We start from the raw sequence: 22,100 nt of genomic DNA, 5'->3' as shown, positions 1-22,100 counted from the left end.
AGGAGAGGGGTGACATGCGAGTATTTGGGGAGGTTGAATACCAGCCGGGCAGCAGCATTCTGGATGAGCTGCAGAGGTCTAATGGCTGAAGCGGGGAGCCCAGCCAGGAGTACATTGCAGTAATCCAGGCGGGAGATGACCAGTGCCTGGGTCAAGAGTTGCGCTGCCTCTCTGGTAAGGAATGGTCGTATCCTTCTGATGTTGTAGAGGAGGAATCTGCAGGAGCGAGCCGTTGCTGCAATGTTCTCCGCACAGGATAGTCGGTTATCCAGGATCACTCCAAGGTTCTTGGCTGTCAGGGAGGGGGTTACAGTAGAGTTCTCCACTGTGATGGAGAAGTCCATCACAGTTAGGGGTCCAGACACACCCAATTATAAATATAAGCATTCCAATGTGTTTCTAATGGCCAAGAAACATAAATAAGACACCAAGTTTTTATTTGAAGCTAATTTGGTTCAAAGGTTATAGCCAAAACCTTTTTCGGAGGGCGGCCATATTGATTTGGCCGCCATGGCGGCCCCAGTGGTCGCTGGCTCGGGCGCCCTGGCTAAATCATTAGAGCATACTCTGAGCTACATCTGGGCCAAATTTGGTGCTTTTGCACAAATGTGCACGCACATAGCCTCATATAGCCCTAAGGCCCCCAACTATGAGCTCATCTTAACATCGATAACGCCTCCCTCAAAGGTATCGAAGACTACATGATTCTTGAACTACACACTCCTCTCCTCTCCTCCCCTCCTCTCCCCTCGACTCCTCTCCTCCCCTCCTCTCCCCTCCTCTCCTCTCCTCTCCTCTCCTCCTCTCCTCCCCTCCCCTCCCCTCCTCTCCTCTCCAGTCATGTGAAAAAGATAGAACAGAAGACCGAACCCTAACCCTCTTTTTCAACATGTTTAAACATATGTCAATTTCATTTGATCTTTGTAATTAATAGAAATGATATTTTCTTGTGAGGAGAAACTTCGGACACCCTAATTACCCTAACTATTACAACTTAAAACGCCTCAAATTAGAATCAAGTGCACCACATCACCACAACATGGTAAGAGAGGATTACAACATGGTTAGAGAGGATTGTGGAGGAGTCTGTCTTAAACGTCAGACATTTAGTTTGGTTAGCTGTTGATTGTTGAAGTGAGTGAGCGGTGTCACCATGGAGAGATCAGATCAGCTCTCTGAGGCCTTCAGACAGAAGGTTGAGGATGCGTATCAGTCTGGAAGGGATTTAACCTGTTCTTATCTATCTTATTTTTCAGGTTGTGTTCACAATCAAAACCTCTCGCTGAACGAGATCAAATTATTCAGGACCTAGCCTCCAAACCTCCACGTTTGTGATTGGCTCTTTAATTAACAATGTCAATCAGTCTGATTAACAGCCGAGCAACTGGAGGGTTTTACTATCCGTTATAGATGGTGATGATGAGAGTGCAGAAGCATTAACATATCGCCCAGGTTGACGTCCTTCACAGCAGCGGCTCCCAGTCAGCTACGGAATGATGAGTTTTCAAAACATTGCTGCTAGTGACCTTCAGTGTGACCTTGGAACCTCTCCCCAACACCTGCAGGATCTTACACGACCCCTAGACGACCCCTGGCCTCATGCAACAACCCCTAGTCTCCTTCTACAACCCCTAGTCTCCTTCTACAACCCCTAGTCTCCTTCTACAACCCCTAGTCTCCTTCTACAACCCCTAGTCTCCTTCTACAACCCCTAGTCTCCTTCTACAACCCCTAGTCTCCTTCAACAACCCCTAGTCTCCTTCTACAACCCCTAGTCTCCTTCTACAACCCCTAGTCTCCTTCAACAACCCCTAGTCTCCTTCAACAACCCCTAGTCTCCTTCTACAACCCCTAGTCTCCTTCTACAACCCCTAGTCTCCTTCTACAACCCCTACCCTTCTCCAACAGTCTGGTCTGGGCCAGGACTATGGGTGTGTTCTCACTAGAACATTTGCTTCACTTGGAATCAGAGTTTAGGATCAAATTCGCTTTGCTCTGCGTCGTTTGGAGCTGTGAGAACGCGCATTCGAAGTCGCTCCCGGAGCAAACAACCAACGCATGCTCCGCTTGAAAAGGGTGGTTTCGCTCCGGTTAGAAACTACGCATCGAGGCTGTCCATAGGAAAACAACAGCGCATGCGTGTTGATCTGGATTAGAGCGGGACGAACAGGCAATTTTTCTGACCAATCAACTACCACGTCTGTTGCTTCGATTGCGTATGTTACTTCGTTTACATAAAGGGCTGTGAGAACGCAAATCAGAGAAATAATTTATGCAACAATGTTGCAAACTCATCCACTTGCTCCGGGTCATGATTCAGACTTTCATGTGAGAACATGACCACAGGCCCTAGCCTGGTTCAGCAGTCCGGTCTGGGCCAGGACTCGGCCCCTGAGCCCCTGGCCTCTGAACGAGCTCCCAGAGGACCTCCAGACAACCAGACACCCTAACCCTCTCCTTCTTCACAACAGGACTAGAAACCAACCTCTCCAGACAGGCCTTCCTCTACTCATCCTTGTTGTTAACAGGGTACTTTCATAGTTCAAATGAAAAGCACTTTACAAGATTATTATTGCTAACCCGGGGCTAGGGAGCTGGGAAAATCTCTTCTAAAGACCCATCCCAACACCTGCCAATGAAGACCTCCTCCTCTCTTATAAAGAGAAGGTACCCACCCCTGCCAACAAGTCATAGCCAAGCAGACACCTTTGATGTTCGTAACAAGTCATGAAACCACGGTCACTGAACACTTCAACACAATCATAGTAGCCTCCGCTTTCTGTGTGGAGACTCACTTACTGGCTGGCGTTGTTATACAACAACAGCATGATGGAGACACTGTCGGGAATCAAGACGGGAATCGCCAAATTCAAGGACTCCCATGAAGACTGAGATATAGATGAACAACAACGTTCCAAAGCAGGGCTGGACGGTTTTGAAAGCGCGAAACCGCTCCCGGACAAAACCGCGGCGGCTTTTCGGTTGAACCGAATTCAAAACGACGTTGTTGTAGGGTTTGACTGAGCTGCCGATCAAGAAAAAGATGACCCTCCCCCTTCAACCATTACACCAAGTGAGATGTTCCATGTTGCGTGAACATTCGTTGATGATTACAGACATGATAGAATGAAGGCTGCTGCAACTACTTTGCTGCGTTAGCTATTCGGTTGTTAAGTCATGACGTGTTTCCGGGTCCAACGTTGGCTGAGGCGCTCTCTTCGAAATGCCGCAGTAATAATAATAATTCATTATATTTGTATAGCGCTTTTCCGAGGCTCAAAGACGCTGACAATATGGGAAAAACGGGAAAGTGCTGTGTCCCTTGTTGTATGAATAGATCCCAGTCTAAAAAACGATTTAACTGTCATTCTACCGCTTTAGTACACTGGTACTCTGGTGCTTTGGTACACTGGTACTCTGGTGCTTTAGTACACTGGTACTCTGGTGCTTTAGTACACTGGTACTCTGGTGCTTTAGTACACTGGTACTCTGGTGCTTTAGTACACTGGTACTCTGGTGCTTTAGTACACTGGTACTCTGGTGCTTTAGTACACTGGTACTCTGGTGCTTTAGTACACTGGTACTCTGGTGCTTTAGTACACTGGTACTCTGGTGCTTTAGTACACTGGTACTCTGGTGCTTTAGTACACTGGTACTCTGGTGCTTTAGTACACTGGTACTCTGGTGCTTTAGTACACTGGTACTCTGGTGCTTCAGTACACTAGTACTCTGGTGCTTTAGTACACTGGTACGGGTATTTGGACCCGGAAATTGCTAAACGTCACGCGTGACGTCAGACTTAACAACCAAATAGAAATAACACACACCTGGGAGACACACTGTCCAGCTGCTGTACAGGAGAGGAGTGGTCAACAAGTCCAGGTGAAACCCTCGTATGTCACACCTGAGACTCACCTGAGCCCTCACCCACCTCCCACCAGACAAACACACTGGTGAACTATTAGCGTCTCACAGTAGCGCCCGCTACGATATAGCAATCTACGACGTCTTTGATAGAAACCGTTGCATTTTTTTCAGAGACCCCTAACCCTAACCGTAAAACCGTCCAACCCTATTTCAAAGTGTGGCAAATCTCAGAATGTCTTCTGCGAGAAAACCGAGTGTCTCCCATCTGAAGACAGACAGATAAGACAGAGATCTCTGGACTAAGCCCAATATTAGCTCAGCTATAGTCAAAGAGCCAGCTCAAAACAAAACAAAACAAAACAAAACAAAACCATCAGGGCCAGTTATCCCAAGGCCATGTGGCCACAGAACCTTAAGTCCCCTTAATCATCTTGAAACTCATAAATAAACAGAAGCTCTTCGAGATAATGTGTAAATGTCACTCTCTAGACCTTCCTACAGATCTCTCTGGTGACAAACAGGAAAGCTCTGCAGAGCGACAGTGAATCACAGCTTCCTGTGCTCGGGCCAAACAGCCACAAGAATCATCGTCAATCGAGGTCCTACGTGGGAAAGGTCTATCTATGAGTTACTTGTGGAAGAAAAAATATGACAAGACTCTCCATTGATCAGTAAACGCAGTGCAGGCATTTCACTGAGAAAATATTGTAGCCTACGCACCGACTGAAATGAATTACAGTTTGTTTTGAGTACATAAAACCACAACAGTAATACATATGACAGTTGAGAAAGGTGACAAAATTACAGTTGGTGACAGTTGTGAAGCAAGCAGCTCACCAGTTGAAGCATGTCAGAGATGGAGTCTGAAGAGCGCGCCTTGCCGTGTCTGCTCCACCTCAGGACAGACATGGCTGGACAGGACAGACAGGAGGAGGACAGGAGGACAGGCAGAGAGAGACGCTGCTAGCCTTGAGAAAGTATCCCTCCTACACTATGGCAAAATCCTCTCCACTTTATCCCTTTAAAAAAAACGTTGCTTTGGTGTTTGGTGTTGAAGGATGGAGGAGGAGGGGAGCAGGGTTGAAGCTGTCAAGCCTCCCCCTCGCCCACCAGCACTTCCAGCCTTCTCAACTCCCCTCCTTCCTTCCTTCCTTCGCCTCCAGATCGGCTGTTTACCGCTCCAACTAATCTTTTAGTATTTTTTCTTCTTCTTCTTCTTCTTCTTCTCACTCTTCTCTCGCTAAACGGCTAAGCCGCGATGCATCACGAGCGAGAGAGCGAGTACCTGACTAACTCCTCCAGCAGCAGCAGCAGCGGCTGTAAACAAGACGCAGTGATACTCATGTCCACGGAGGAGGAGGAGGAGGGGGAGGGCAGGGGGGAGGAAGGGAGGAGGCAGGAAGGAAGGAGGAGGAGGAGGTAGTCTCTCTCCTCTCTCCAAGGTTGGAGCGGGATTGGCTGGCCGCGGCTACACCGCAGTAGAATATAAATGCGGGATTTGGGAGGGTGGGGGGAGAGGGGAAGAGGGGGGGGGGGAATGGACTGGAAGTGACTGGCTGCAGGAGGATGAGAACATTACAAGAATGGGTAAGAGAGCTGAATGAAAAGGAGGAAAGCGTAACAACACAGAGGGAGGAATGGAGTAAAATACCTAGTATGTGTTACTGTGCATATACTGTATGTGTTACTGTGCATATACTGTATGTGTTACTATGTACAGGTGCTGGTCATATAATTAGAATATCATCAAAAAGTTGATTTAGGTCAGTAATTCCATTCAAAAAGTAAAACTTCTATATTATATTCATTCATTACACACAGACTGATATAGGCTATTTCAAATGTTTATTTCTTTTTAATTTTGATGATTATTACTGACAACTAATGAAGATCCCAAATACAGTATCTCAGAAAATTAGAATATTACTTAAGACCAATACAAAACAAGTTTTTTTTACAATGTTGGCCAACTGAAAAGTATGAACTCGGAAAGTATGAGCATGTACAGCACTCAATACTTAGTTGGGGCTCCTTTTGCCTGAATTACTGCTGCAATGCGGCGTGGCATGGAGTCCATCAGTCTGTGGCACTGCTCAGGTGTTATGAGAGCCCAGGTTGCTCTGATAGTGGCCTTCAGCTCTTCTGCATTGTTGGGTCTGGCGCATCGCATCTTCCTCTTCACAATACCCCATATATTTTCTATGGGGCTATGGTCAGGCGAGTTTGCTGGCCAATTAAGAACAGGGATACCATGGTCCTTAAACCAGGTACTGGTAGCTTTGGCACTGTGTGCAGGTGCCAAGTCCTGTTGGAAAATGAAATCTGCATCTCCATAAAGTTGGTCAGCAGCAGGAAGCATGAAGTGCTCTAAAACTTCCTGGTAGACGTCTGCGTTGACCCTGGACCTCAGAAAACACAGTGGACCAACACCAGCAGATGACATGGCACCCCAAACCATCACTGACGGTGGAAACTTTACACTGGACTTCAAGCAACGTGGATTCTGTGCCTGTTCCAAAGGAAATACAAAATGTACTTTCATCAGAGAACATAACTTTGGACCACTCAGCAGCAGTCCAGTCCTTTTTGTCTTTAGCCCAGGCGAGACGCTTCTGACGCTGTCTCTTGTTCAAGAGTGGCTTGACACAAGGAATGCGACAGCTGAAACCCATGTATTGCATACGTCTGTGTGTGGTGGTTCTTGAAGCACTGACTCCAGCTGCAGTCCACTCTCTGTGAATCTCCCCCACATTTTTGAATCGGCTTTGTTTCACAATCCTCTCCAGGGTGCGGTTATCCCTATTGCTTGTACACTGTTTTCTACAACATATTTTCCTTCCCTTCGCCTCTCTATTAATTTGCTTGGACACAGAGCTCTGTGAACAGCCAGCCTCTTCAGCAATGACCTTTTGTGTCTTGCCCTCCTTGTGCAAGGTGTCAATGGTCATCTTTTGGACAACTGTCAGGTCAGCAGTCTTCCCCATGATTGTGTAGCCTACAGAACTGGACTGAGGGACCATTTAAAGGCGTTTGCAGGTGTTTTGAGTTAATTAGCTGATTAGAGTGTGGCACCAGGTGTCTTCAATATTGAACCTTTTCACAATATTCAAATTTTCTGAGATACTGAATTTGGGGTTTTCATTAGTTGTCAGTAATAATCATCCAAATTAAAAGCAATAAACACTTGAAATATATCAGTCTATGTGGAATGAATGTATACATTATACAAGTCTCACTTTTTAATGGAATTACTGAAATAAATAAACGTTTTGATGATATTCTAATTATATGACCAGTACCTGTATATACTGTATGTGTTACTATGTATATACTGTATGTGTTACTATGCATATACTGTATTGTGAGCTTAGAATTATAAGGTTCTATCTCCGTTTAGGGTAGTTCAGAGATATTGAGCGTCAAAGTTTGTACATTCCATTATGTTTTGTGAGATGGAACCTTTGTATTTTATGAATTACTAACTAAAAAATGTCAACATTTTTAAAAATAACACCACACAGACATTAATAAACACCTAATGGATCAGATTATGTAAAAAACTAAATTTTGACAAAAACCTTATAATTCTAACGTCCCGGTATGTGTTACTATGCATATACTGTATGTGTTACTATGTATATACTGTATGTGTTATAATGTATGTGTTACTATGTATATACTGTATGTGTTACTATGCATATACTGTATTGTGAGCTTAGAATTATAAGGTTCTATCTCCGTTTAGGGTAGTTCAGAGATATTGAGCGTCAAAGTTTGTACATTCCATTATGTTTTGTGAGATGGAACCTTTGTATTTTATGAATTACTAACTAAAAAATGTCAACATTTTTAAAAATAACACCACACAGACATTAATAAACACCTAATGGATCAGATTATGTAAAAAACTAAATTTTGACAAAAACCTTATAATTCTAACGTCCCGGTATGTGTTACTATGCATATACTGTATGTGTTACTATGTATATACTGTATGTGTTATAATGTATGTGTTACTATGTATATACTGTATGTGTTACTATGTATATACTGTATGTGTTACTATGTATATACTGTATGTGTTATAATGTATGTGTTACTATGTATATACTGTATGTGTTTATGCCTATGATGTGGTTATGGATGCCAAGCCAGGAAGGATATATATTCACTCATAACACCGGAGAGTTCTAAACAGGAAAGTCAGTTTTCAGTCATTTTTTTATATCTTTGCACTCGATCAAAATAATGTCAGGACCCTCCTTTCATGACTTGTCCTAGATATGTGCGTTCTACCACCCAGTATCCTTACATTTTCTAAATCACATCAGGATAAGCTAGTATGAAGCTATTTTGCTGTTTTTTCTGTGTAGGAGGCAGACTAATTTAAGGAGGCACTGCAGGACAAGTTGCTGGCTACTGACATCCATAGAGCTGAGTATGTACGGCCATTCAAACACACATGGGGTGATCCCAGTAATAATAATAATAATAATAATAATAATAATAATAATAATAATAATAATAATAATAATAATAATAATAATAACTTTTTATTTGTATAGCTCTTTTCCTGCAAACGTTGCAGCTCAAAGTGCTCCAATCATTATATAATCATCATTTAATATTTAGTCATTTAAAGGCAATATTAAAAATTTGGGTTTTTAGTCTTGACTTGAACATATGTGCTGAGGTTGCATCCCTGATGTAAACTGGCAGTGAGACACAATCTGGAGCATAAAATGAGAATGCAGCCTCACCCAGTACCTCCACAGAGTCACACTGGTCAAGACATTGCCAGAGCCACTGCACAGAGGAGAGAGGGGGTGGAGGAGAGAGAGGGGGTGGAGGAGAGAGAGGGGGTGATGAGGAGAGAGAGGGGGTGGAGGAGAGAGAGGGGGTGGAGGAGAGAGGGGGGGTGGAGGAGAGAGAGGGGGTGGAGGAGGAGAGGGGGTGGAGGAGAGAGAGGGGGTGATGAGAGAGAGAGGGAGGAGGAGGAGAGAGAGGGAGGAGGAGAGAGAGAGGGAGGAGGAGGAGAGAGAGAGGGAGGAGGAGGAGAGACAGGGAGGAGGAGAGAGAGGGGGTGGAGGAGAGAGAGGGGGTGGAGGAGGAGAGGGGGTGGAGGAGAGAGAGGGGGTGATGAGAGAGAGAGGGAGGAGGAGGAGAGAGAGGGAGGAGGAGAGAGAGGGGGTGATGAGGAGAGAGAGGGGGTGGAGCGTGGCTGCAAAGTGAACAAACCAAACACGTTCACACTCCTGCTCTGTTATCTGAGGCTGACAGCAGCGACACGCGGAGGTCCACCTCCTCCATCAGCAGGCGTGTTAAACGCTTTCCCCAGGGTCCCTGGCCCACGGAGGACAGAGCGCAGATGCAAGAGTCCAACGTCAGGTAATAGAGTGAGAGAGTGAGAGAATAACAGATCGAAGGTGTCAGAGAGAAGGTGAAATGGTAGAATGGTAAATGGACTGACGTATATAGCGGCCTTATTCCAAAGCGCTTTACAACGGCCTCTCATTCACCCATTCACACACCCATGCAAGGCGCCGGCCCGCTCACGGGGAGCAATTTGGGGTTCAGTGTCTTGCCCAAGGACACCTCGACAAGTGGCCAGCCGTGGTTCGATCCACCGATCTGCCGACCTTGCGATCATTAGACGCTGTCTCTACCTCCTGAGACACAGCCTCTACCTCCTGAGCCACCAGCCTCTACCTCCTGAGACACAGCCTCTACCTCCTGAGACACAGCCTCTACCTCCTGAGCCACCAGCCTCTACCTCCTGAGACACAGCCTCTACCTCCTGAGACACAGCCTCTACCTCCTGAGACACAGCCTCTACCTCCTGAGACACAGCCTATACCTCCTGAGACACAGCCTCTACCTCCTGAGCCACAGCCCCCCCATGTTTAAGGTGTCAGTTCAGTAGACTGAAGTGAACTAAATCACGGCAGTTGAAAGCAGAAGCTCACAGTCTTACATAACACTGTTCATACCCCGGGCCCTAGTCAGTCATAGGAGGGGATAAGCATTTGGAATGAGCAGAGGAAGTATAGTCAAATACCAGACGTGGATCACGGATACATATCTCAAATCCTCGTGCTGGACTGAAGCCTAGAATAACATTTAAAATGCTAACTGCATGTTAGAATAATCCCATTCTGGAACCTCATTTTGCATTACCTCTCACGGTAGTCCAAATGTTTGACGATTCAAAGCATGCATGTCTTCTAGCATTCACATTTTGACATTTATTTATGGAAAATTATAGTTGTTGTTTTTTTAGCAAGCCCACCATCGGCAGAGCAAAGGCTGCTGGGAGCTAGCGAACCAGGCTAGGCTAGGCTAGGCCAGGGCAGGGTGGCCCCGTGGAACAGAGCTGGGTGGATATTCTGCAGTCATTTTTTTGGCCACCCTCCACGACCCCCCACCTTTTGGCTACGCGATGGAGAGGCAGTGAAGCATGGCTCTGAGAGAGAGAGACAGAGAGAGACAGAGAGAGAGAGAGAGAGACAGAGAGAGAGAGAGAGAGAGAGAGACAGAGAGAGACAGAGGGAGAGAGAGAGACAGAGGGAGAGAGTGACAGAGGGAGAGAGACAGAAGGAGAGAGAGAGACAGAGGGAGAGAGAGAGAGAGAGAGAGAGAGAGAGAGAGAGACAGAGAGAGAGAGACAGACAGAGAGAGAGACAGAGGGAGAGAGACAGAGGGAGCGAGAGAGAGAGAGAGTCAGAGAGACAGAGAGAGAGAGAGAGAGAGTCAGAGAGACAGACAGAGAGAGTCAGAGAGACAGAGAGAGACAGAGAGAGAGAGAGAGATATAGAGAGAGACAGAGAGAGAAAGCAACAGAGAGAGAGGAGAGAGAGACAGAGAGAGAGAGAGAGAGAGAGAGACAGAGAGAGAAAGCAACAGAGAGAGAGGAGAGAGAGAGAGAGAGACAACAATCTGCATGTGAATATAAACCGTGCTCCACCTCTCTTCAGGACCCCAGCTGTCTTTCAGAGGGCCTGCGTGCCGCCTGTCAGCCTGCCAGCCCAGTGAAGAGCAGACAGACGCTGCTGCTGCTTTAATCTCATTCAGACCCTCTCTCTCTCTCTCTCTCTCTCTCTCTCTCTCTCTCTCTCTCTGCACAGCTACAGAAAAACCCATCCTCTTGTTAGAGAGAGGAGAGAGAGAGAGAGAGAGAGACAGAGACAAAGAGAGAGACAGAGACAGAGACAGAGAGACAGAGAGAGAGAGAGACAGAGAGAGAGACTGAGACAGAGAGACAGAGAGAGAGAGAGACAGAGAGAGACAGAGCGAGACTCTTGTTAGCTCCACTTGATGGGTGATCTACTTTACTCAGAGTGAACTGTTGTTGCATTTCTAATTCCCCTTAAAATGGTAAAATGGTAAATGGACGGCACTTATATATACAGCGTCTTATTCCAGTGCTTAATTGGTGCTTCTAAGTGCTTCACAACAGCCTTTTCATTGACCCGTTCACACAGACGTTCACACAGACGTTCATACACCGGCGGCGGCGGCAAGCTGCCATGCAAGGCATCGGCCCGCTCTTTGGGAGCCCAAGGACACCTCGACACGTGGGACAGGAGGAGCCGGGGATCGAACCGCCGACCTCGTAACGGCAGCACTACCTCCAGAGCCACAACCCCCCCCATACCAAACATACCAAACATTTAGCTGGCTCCCCGCTGGTGGAATGAGCTTCCCACGGCTGTCAGAACTGCAGAGTCACTACCCATCTTCCGTCGTAGACTGAAGACCCATCTCTTCAGGTTACACCTTAACTGCTCCTCCTGAGACATCTACTACCCCCCAGCACTGCGTCTCCTGAGACACCCGCTTTTCCCCTTTACTGTGTCCCCTAAAAACTTATATTTGCCCCCCTTGTACAGTTTCTCTGTTTCTCCAGTGTCTAAATAACATTTTAAAATAAAAAAAAACAAAAAAAAACTAGGTTTCGAAGAAGGTTTTTCCTTCTATCAGTGGCCCCGGGCCTGAGCTAGATTACTCTTCCTGCTACGACTGGTGGATTGATGATTCACTTGCTTAGTCAAATGTATCGATTGTAAGTCGCTTTGGAATAAGGCGTCTGCTAAACGCAAAAAATGTAGATGTAAAATGTTCTAGCCTCTGATAAGCTTCTGTAGTTTGTTTGCTTGTCTGTTCATTTATTTCTGAGAGTCTCTTGAGTTCCTGAGGACGCCTCCGTTAAACGATTTTAATCACTGCACATAATGAAGCCATTAGGATGCAGCTTAATCAAACAGGCATCCATCTCTTAGGGCCCTTGTCTTCTAACAGAATCATCTCTCTCAGCTCCCTCGGCTGCAGTGCATCCTGGGCCACAGATGCGTCTGTGTTTCATCCAGCCACGGGTGTTATGCCAAAACTCCAAGACTCCTCGTTTTAATAATACAAATAAATAATACATAATACATACAGTATAAACCCCTCAGCTTTGGGTTTCATTTGAAAGCGTTGAAATAGGATAACTTCACTAATACGCTGCGTTGTTGTGAGATCTGGTGTTCACAGTTTGAAGGGGAGGTGGTTGGTGATTAAAACACAGTCCTGATTTATGTAGAAGCGTAAACGAGGCGGGTGATATTTCTACATATTTCTGCTGCCCAGCCGAGAGGAAACTAACTGACGACAGATGGCGCCTTAGAAAGTAGCCCAGATATGATGATTTTAAAATAATGATTTGAAAAAGCTGTTAATTATTAGAAAGCTGGACAGACGGCAAGGACATGACCCTACATCACATAACACAGAGTACATTTTTCAGATTCACATTCAGAATATGTCTGCCCCCCCCCCCCCCCCGCCTGTGTTCTCTTGGGAGAGTTGGATATGGCAGAGACAGAGACAGATAGAGAGACAGAGACAGATAGAGAGACAGATAGAGAGACAGATACAGAGACAGAGACAGATAGAGAGACAGATACAGTGACAGAGACAGAGAGACAGAGACAGAGACAGATAGAGAGACAGATAGAGAGACAGATACAGATAGAGAGACAGATACAGAGACATATAGAGAGACAGATACAGAGACAGAGACAGATACAGAGACAGACAGAGAGACAGAGACAGAGACAGATACAGATACAGAGACAGATATTGAGACAGAAACAGAGACAGATACAGAAACAGAGACAGATACAGAGACAGAGACAGACAGAGAGAGACAGAGACAGAGACAGAGACAGATATAGATATAGATACAGAGACAGATATTGAGACAGAAACAGAGACAGATACAGATACAGAGACAGAGACAGAGACGGAGACAGAGACAGATATTGAGACACGGTCATTCAGATGGACACAATCAGCTCCCCAACATGAAGTGATGAGAGGTTGTTGTGGATTTAAAGTCACATGAGCGCAGAGAGAAAGCCGCAGTCAACAATCCCTTTCCTGTCAGAGGGGCCAGCATTTTATATCAGTTTCCTGCCTGATGATGTCACTACTCCTGCTTGACCAATCAGAATCATCTGCTCCACAGTTCTTGGCACATCTCTTACAGGAAGGGAAGACCTTCCTTCAGTGCCAGACTCCCCAGCATGCAGAGAGACTTCAGTTCTCAGCATAAAACGATATAAAACCACAACAGAGTGAAGCTCTAATGCTAACGCTAGCTCTTACCTTCCTGCACTCGTCTGCCTCGCTGAACATCTCCGTGTCGTCGTCCAGACTGTCTCCTGAGCTCTCCAGCGTCAGGCCCACGCCGTCATCCAGGATCTCCTCTGCAACAACACAAACACAAACACGCCGCGATGACCAGCCGCCCTGCCATCCTACCAACCTGCCACACGCTGCAATGACACAGCTGCCCTGCCAACCAGCCGCCCTGCCAACCCCTCTGTCTCACACATCTCACTCCTCTCCTAAGATTTCTACTTTCCCCCCTTGTACTGTTTCTCCAGTGTCTATATAACAATTTAAAAAAACACTCACCCTGGCTCTGTGCTCCTCTACTCACCCTGACTCTGAGAGGAGATGTCTCTGTGCTCCTCTACTCACCCTGACTCTGAGAGGAGATGTCTCTGTGCTCCTCTACTCACCCTGACTCTGTGCTCCTCTACTCACCCTGGCTCTGAGAGAACATGTCTCTGTGCTCCTCTACTCACCCTGGCTCTGAGAGAACATGGCTCTGTACTCCTCTACTCACCCTGGCTCTGTGCTCCTCTACTTACCCTGACTCTGTGCTCCTCTACTCACCCTGACTCTGTGCTCCTCTACTCACCCTGGCTCTGTGCTCCTCAACTCACCCTGGCTCTGAGAGAACATGGCTTTGTGCTCCTCTACTCACCCTGACTCTGTGCTCCTCTACTCACCCTGACTCTGTGCTCCTCTACTCACCCTGACTCTGTGCTCCTCTACTCACCCTGACTCTGTGCTCCTCTACTCACCCTGGCTCTGAGAGAACATGGCTTTGTGCTCCTCTACTCACCCTGACTCTGTGCTCCTCTACTCACCCTGGCTCTGTGCTCCTCTACTCACCCTGGCTCTGAGAGAACATGGCTCTATGCTCCTCTACTCACCCTGGCTCTGAGAGGAGATGTCTCTGTGCTCCTCTACTCACCCTGACTCTGAGAGGAGATGTCTCTGTGCTCCTCTACTCACCCTGGCTCTAAGAGAACATGTCTCTGTGCTCCTCTACTCACCCTGGCTCTGGGAGAAGATGTCGGTGCAGAGGCCGTCCTCAGCGTCTGAGCGGCGGGGGGGCAGGTAGCAGAGCTGGCAGCGGTCCAGGGAGGGCAGCGTGCTGACGGTCAGCGCCAGGGAGGCCTGGGAGAACGCCAGCTTCATGTCTGAGAGGTCCAGGCTGCAGGACGCCTTCCCGTTCAGCTGCAGGATGTCGTCTCCCGCGTTCAGGCCTGCAGAGCAGAAGAAAGAGGTCCCAGGTCAGTCTACGCTGTCTCACACCTTAACTGTCTCACACCTTAACTGTCTCACACCTTAACTGCTCCTCCTGAGACACCTGTTTCCCCTATACTATACCTCCTAAGACCCTACTGCCCCCCCTGTACTGTCTCTCTACTGCCCCCCTTGTACTGTCCCTCCAGTGTCCCCCTTGTACTGTCTCTCTACTGCCTCCCTTGTACTGTCTCTCTCCAGCAAAAAAGCATTCTGTGTGTGTATGTGTACGGTGTCTGGAATCATCCCTCTCTCTCTCTTCCTTCAGACCCGCAGGCCTGACCCAGTTCTCTCTGCCCTCCTGTGTGAACTGTCACATGACCCAGTTCTCTACGACCCTCCTAACCGTCAGCCTCTGAGGAGACACAGCAGACGTCCTCGTTGTCTCCTCAGCCTGCAACTAGGCTCCACCCCCACAGTGACATCACACAGCTAGGCTCCACCCCCAAAGTGACACACAGCTAGGCTCCTCCCCCAGAGTGACATCACACAGCTAGGCTCCACCCCCACAGTGACATCACACAGCTAGGCTCCACCCCCAAAGTGACACACAGCTAGGCTCCTCCCTCACAGTGACATCACACAGCTAGGCTCCACCCCCACAGTGACATCACAAAGCTAGGCTCCACCCCCAGTGACATCACACAGCTAGGCTCCAACACCACAGTGACATCACACAGCTAGGCTCCTCCCCCACAGTGACATCACACAGCTAGGCTCCTCCCCCACAGTGACATCACACAGCTAGGCTCCTCCCCCACAGTGACATCACACAGCTAGGCTCCACCCCCACAGTGACATCACACAGCTAGGCTCCACCCCCACAGTTACATCACACAGCTAGGCTCCACCCCCACAGTGACATCACACAGCTAGGCTCCAACACCACAGTGACATCACACAGCTAGGCTCCTCCCCCACAGTGACATCACACAGCTAGGCTCCTCCCCCACAGTGACATCACACAGCTAGGCTCCTCCCCCACAGTCACATCACACAGCTAGGCTCCTTCCCCACAGTGACATCACACAGCTAGGCTCCACCCCCACAGTGACATCACACAGCTAGGCTCCACCCCCACAGTGACATCACACAGCTAGGCTCCACCCCCACAGTGACATCACACAGCTAGGCTCCACTCCCACAGTGACATCACACAGCTAGGCTCCTCCCCACAGTGACATCACACAGCTAGGCTCCACCCCCACAGTGACATCACACAGCTAGGCTCCACCCCCACAGTGACATCACACAGCTAGGCTCCACCCCCACAGTGACATCACACAGCTAGGCTCCTCCTCCACAGTGACATCACACAGCTAGGCTCCTCCCCCACAGTGACATCACACAGCTAGGCTCCTCCCCCACAGTGACATCACACATCATTATGGAGGGTTAATAACTAGTAACTAAAGTGCTTTGAGTTGCATTTCATGTACGAAAGGCGCTATAGAAATAAAGCTTTACTTACTTACTGACTTACTAACTATCACTATTCTCTCATGATCGACACTGGATCAAACTAACGGGCATACTTGAACTCTAAGCTTGACATTAAGATAATTGACCATTTATTAATATTTTATTAATAACAGCTAGGCAGAATATGATCTTCTTTGAAAGATGTTGTGTGTCTGTATTGGTGTTTTTCATTGCTGGTTGCTGGCTGAGGGCTGGAGAACGTTCATGTGGGCTTCTGCTCTGTGTAGCCTAGTGGCCCAGCATGCTGGGACTCATGGGAAATCAGGGTTAACGGACCTTTGGCGAAGGCTAACCCGCCCGCCTTCACGTCTGTAATGTAGAGCTGCTGGACCCCGTCCTCCTCCACCACAGAGATGGAGAAGCCTGGGAGAGAGAGGGGGAAACAGACAGAGACAGGGGGGTGAGGGGGGGAGAGACAGAGAGACAGTGGTGGGGGGGGGGGGGGAGGGAGAGAGACTATATTACAGCAAGCACATCACCAAATCATCAGTGGAACTGACTGCACTGATGGGAATCTCTCTCACAGATACAGGTCAGCTGACAGGATGTAACAGGATGTATCAGGATGTATCAGGATGTATCAGGATGCATCAGGATGTATCAGGATGTAACAGGATGTATCAGGATGTAACAGGATGTATCAGGATGTAACAGGATGTATCAGGATGTATCAGGATGTATCAGGATGTAACAGGATGTATCAGGATGTAACAGGATGTAACAGGATGTAACAGGATGCATCAGGATGTATCAGGATGTAACAGGATGTAACAGGATGTAACAGGATGTATCAGGATGTATCAGGATGTATCATGATGTATCAGGATGTATCAGGATGTAACAGGATGTACCAGGATGTATCAGGATGTATCAGGATGTAACAGGATGTAACAGGATGTAACCGGATGTATCAGGATGTATCAGGATGTAACAGGATGTAACAGGATGTAACAGGATGTATCAGGATGTATCAGGATGTAACAGGATGTAACAGGATGTATCAGGATGTATCAGGATGTATCAGGATGTAACCGGATGTAACAGGATGTATCAGGATGTATCAGGATGTAACAGGATGTAACAGGATGTATCAGGATGTATCAGGATGCATCAGGATGTATCAGGATGTAACAGGATGTAACAGGATGTAACAGGATGTATCAGGATGTAACAGGATGTATCAGGATGTAACAGGATGTATCAGGATGTATCAGTCAGGATGTATCAGGATGTATCAGGATGTATCAGGATGTAACAGGATGTAACAGGATGTAACAGGATGTATCAGGATGTAACAGGATGTATCAGGATGTAACAGGATGTATCAGGATGTAACAGGATGTATCAGGATGTAACAGGATGCATCAGGATGTATCAGGATGTAACAGGATGTATCAGGATGTAACAGGATGTAACAGGATGTATCAGGATGTAACAGGATGCATCAGGATGTATCAGGATGTATCAGGATGTAACAGGATGTATCAGGATGTAACAGGATGTAACAGGATGTAACAGGATGTATCAGGATGTAACAGGATGTATCAGGATGTAACAGGATGTAACAGGATGTATCAGGATGTATCAGGATGTAACAGGATGCATCAGGATGTATCAGGATGTATCCCATCATAACAGCCAACAGTGGAAATGTTGAAACAGGGAGTAAATCAGAAATGTGATTCTTCATAATCTGTGGTGGTGAATTCATAATCTATGTGATGTGTGTGTGTGGGTCTTACCGTAGCCGATCATGCAGGACTCGTCTCGGTCAAACTGGATGATTCTGGTTATTTTGGAGCAGAGTTGGATCTCCTTGTAAAGCTGCAAGGCAACAGAAACACACATTTCTAATTATATAAAAGTCACAACGCAGCCCAGAGATCTATCTAACACACAACGCAGCACAGAGTCTCACACACAGAAAGCAGCCCAGAGTCTCACACACAGAGTCTAACACACAGGATCTATCTAACACACACAGAGTCTCACACACAGGATCTATCTGACACACGTAGAGTCTAACACACAGGATCTAACACACAGAGTCTAACACACAGGATCTATCTAACACACGCAGAGTCTAACACACAGGATTTATCTAACACACGTAGAGTCTAACACACAGGATTATACTGCTAAGTGGATTACTGACAGAAAGGTAGAAAGAAATAAACAAACTAAACCGAACCCTAACCCCCAGGACAATATTTTTCCTGAAAGATATTTTTAAGGTTTATATAATGTCTGAGTCATTGCAGCAAAAACCTGGAGACATTAAAGACGTTTGGTGATTCTAGTGAGGCGACACGGATGAGACGACCAGGAAATAAAACACCAGGCAGCTTGTCTGAGGTAAACATCATGTATCTAATGTATAATAACAAATACTAGCCTGTTAATAATTCATAACATATGATGCTTCATTATCAGTGGGGATTTACAGATATACAGCTCCCTGCATCTTAGAGGACGACTCAGAAATGCAATGCGATGGCTTTCATATGAAGCCTATCAGTGAACAGTAGGAATGTGCTATATATATATGTATATACAGACTGTATATAGGGAGAAGTTTGGGTCTGGGTTTGAGAGCTCAGCGGGGTTTCTAAGACTGAGCCATGAGATTTTCTGTAAAAAAAAAAAAAAATACCAAGTCACACACGTCCTCCTCTGGTTTGGGGATGTAGAACTGCACTTGGTTCTCGATTAAAAACTTCAGGCGCAAGTAATGTTTGGTGGGGTCCAGCTGGTGAGCCTGTGGGGTACAGGAGAGACAGACAGAAAGACAGACAGACAGACAGACGGTTGGTAGAGGATCAGTAGGCTGAAGGTTCTCATGAAGGGCAGAGGAACAGCCAATCAGAGTGAGTCACATGTATGACACAGTCTGGTCATTTGGTCCGCATGTCGGCAACCAAATCAAAACGTTCAGACTTTTCTTTTGAAACACGGAACTACGTTTCAACATTGTTGAGAATCACGACACAAACTCGCTAGTCAAGCCTAAACACTGCAACAACACAATGGATTGGGTGAGTAATCCCCACTGCTACCTAGTTAACTACAACACTACTTTACATTGTTACCTAGTTAACTAGAACACTACTTTACATTGTTACCTAGTTAACTACAACACTACTTTACATTGTTACGTAGTTAACTATAACACTACTTTACATTGTTACCTAGTTAACTATAACACTACTTTACATTGTTACCTAGTTAACTACAACACTACTTTACATTGTTACCTAGTTAACTACAACACACTTTACATTGTTACCTAGTTAACTACAACACTACTTTACATTGTTACCTAGTTAACTAGAACACTACTTTACATTGTTACCTAGTTAACTACAACACTACTGTACTTTACATTGTTACCTAGTTAACTATAACACTACTTTACATTGTTACCTAGTTAACTACAACACTACTTTACATTGTTACCTAGTTAACTACAACACTACTTTACATTGTTACCTAGTTAACTACAACACTACTTTACATTGTTACCTAGTTAACTAGAACACTACTTTACATTGTTACCTAGTTAACTAGACCACTAATTTACATTGTTACCTAGTTAACTACAACACTACTTTACATTGTTACCTAGTTAACTAGAACACTACTTTACATTGTTACCTAAGTTAACTAGAACACTACTTTACATTGTTACCTAGTTAACTACAACACTACTTTACATTGTTACCTAGTTAACTACAACACTACTTTACAGTGTTACCTAGTTAACTAGAACACTACTTTACAGTGTTACCTAGTTAACTAGAACACTACTTTACATTGTTACCTAGTTAACTAGAACACTACTTTAAATTGTTAGCAGGCTCACAAAACAAGCTGTGTTAGTCGACTAGTGATGTGTCGTTGATTTTCAACAATGCGGAAATGTATTCATATTTCTAAAGAAAAGTCTGATCATTGAGATTGATTGAGATTGAGATTGAGATAACGTTTATTGCCATTATGCATACACATTAAGCATACACATATAGGAATTTGATTCGGCGTTACAGTAAGAGCATTACTACTTTTCTAAACAAATGCAATGCAAACAAAACAACACAGGACAGACAGCAGTGCAGACAGAACACAACAAACATTACAATGATTGTTGTGATTCTCAACAACGTAGAAACGTAGTTCCGTGTTTCAAACAGAAAAGTCTGAACATTTTGATCGGTTGGTCCGATATGAGCACCAAAGCATTAACGTGTCACAGATGCTCTAAAGCAGGGGTGTCCAAACTTTTTTCACAGAGGGCCACATACAGAAAAATATATTCAAGGCTGGGCCACTCAGTAGAGGTGAGGTATCGCCTCTGTATTACAGTTAATCGAATGTAGGTCAATTATGCTTGATACATACAAAGAAAAACAGCCCATATCATAACTTTCCATTAAATGTTTTTTCTTTTTTTATAAAGACGGCTCATTCTCAAAACAGCAGCCTCAGATTGCTTCTTAGTAAGAGTGATAGAGCACGTCCCCATATTCAGCATCAACATCACATAGGAAAGCTTGATATTCTCTGTGGTAGAGCCCTCGTGCTCTAATTATGTTGATAGTTTTCACAACTGTGTTCATCACATCATTAAGCTGGACTGCCTTGGCACAGAGGGCTTCTTGGTGGATGATGAGTGTACAGGGTTTTTCCTGGCTCAAAATGAGGCGGAGGTGGTGTTTGACATCGGGGGGGACCCATGAAGCAGGGCTGTCAAACACTTAATTTCTTGCATTCTGGTGAATTGATATGCACCAATTTGTGCCCTTTCTGCATCAATTTATGGTGGAAAGTTCATTATTTATGTAAAGGAAAACACAATATTCAGGCACCCGATGACCATTCAAAATATAATGTAATATAATGCAATATACGGCTCTCAGGCATTCTGTACTTTCAAATATGTATTCTCCTTGAGCAGTCAACATCAACTATAAGCTATTTCGCTAGCGAAAACGAAAGCTAACTTATTTGCTAAACAGCGCCCCCGCCACCACGTTGGCGCAATGCCGCAATTGCAGTTAGAAATGACAGAATAATTATATGTTTTGAATTTGTTTTGGGCCAATTAAAAACGGACCATGGGCCGCAGTTGGCCCGCGGGCCGTAGTTTGGACACCCCTGCTCTAAAGCCTCGTTGAGCAACACATAGAACATATCAGATGAAGGATATTGGACACTGAGAGGCGTGGGTCAGATAGAGGTGTGGGTCAGATAGACCCAGGGGTCAGATAGACCCAGGGTCTGGTACCTTGCAGATGGTGTCCAGGGCGTCAAGGGCGGACTCCCCAGGCGTGATGATGGCCAGGACGGGCTGGTCGTTGGGCAGACACACCCAGGACGGCGTCAGCTGGTCGGGCTTCCAGGTGTCGCTGTCAGTGGTGGACTGAGGGGCGCTCTTCACCGTCCCCGCCTCACTCTTCTACACACACAGAGAAGTTTAGGGAAGGGAAGTGTAGTTGTACAGCGCATCTCATACAACAGGGCAATTCAAAGTGCTTTACATACATTATTAAAATACAGCAAGAGGAGCATAGTAGGAAACATTTTTTTACAATGAATAAAAGCAAATATAAGAAGTCAATAGATAAAACATAGTCAATAGATAAAGACAATAGTTAATGGATAAAATACATTGATAGAAGTGTTTGTGTTTAATCATAACTACGTTTTTTTCTTCACTTTTCCACGATATTATTTTATTTTTTGAGATGCACCTGTATTTCACCTGAGCTTTGCCTTACACCTTAGAGTCTTACACCTTAGAGTCTTATACCTTAGAGTCTTACACCTTA

General features: G+C 45.8%; 1 protein-coding gene across 1 annotated transcript in view; it reads right to left on the bottom strand.

Annotated features, from left to right (window-relative positions):
* The window catches only part of tiam1b (TIAM Rac1 associated GEF 1b), a gene marked incomplete at both ends in the record, with an annotated part of 55,673 nt that overhangs the window by 21,450 nt on the left and 12,123 nt on the right, over positions 1–22,100 (bottom strand). The window contains 6 exons of the mRNA XM_080527011.1: positions 13,516–13,616; positions 14,538–14,750; positions 16,549–16,635; positions 18,015–18,096; positions 18,926–19,030; positions 21,557–21,727. Of these exons, the coding sequence (XP_080383137.1) occupies positions 13,516–13,616; positions 14,538–14,750; positions 16,549–16,635; positions 18,015–18,096; positions 18,926–19,030; positions 21,557–21,727 (759 nt within the window). The remainder of the gene's footprint in view (positions 1–13,515; positions 13,617–14,537; positions 14,751–16,548; positions 16,636–18,014; positions 18,097–18,925; positions 19,031–21,556; positions 21,728–22,100) is intronic.

Source organism: Nansenia antarctica (assembly GCF_963989245.1).
Source record: "Nansenia antarctica genome assembly, chromosome: 1".
In the NCBI taxonomy this organism is placed as follows: Eukaryota; Metazoa; Chordata; class Actinopteri; order Argentiniformes; family Microstomatidae; genus Nansenia; species Nansenia antarctica.
This window is presented reverse-complemented; position numbering and strand designations above follow the sequence as displayed.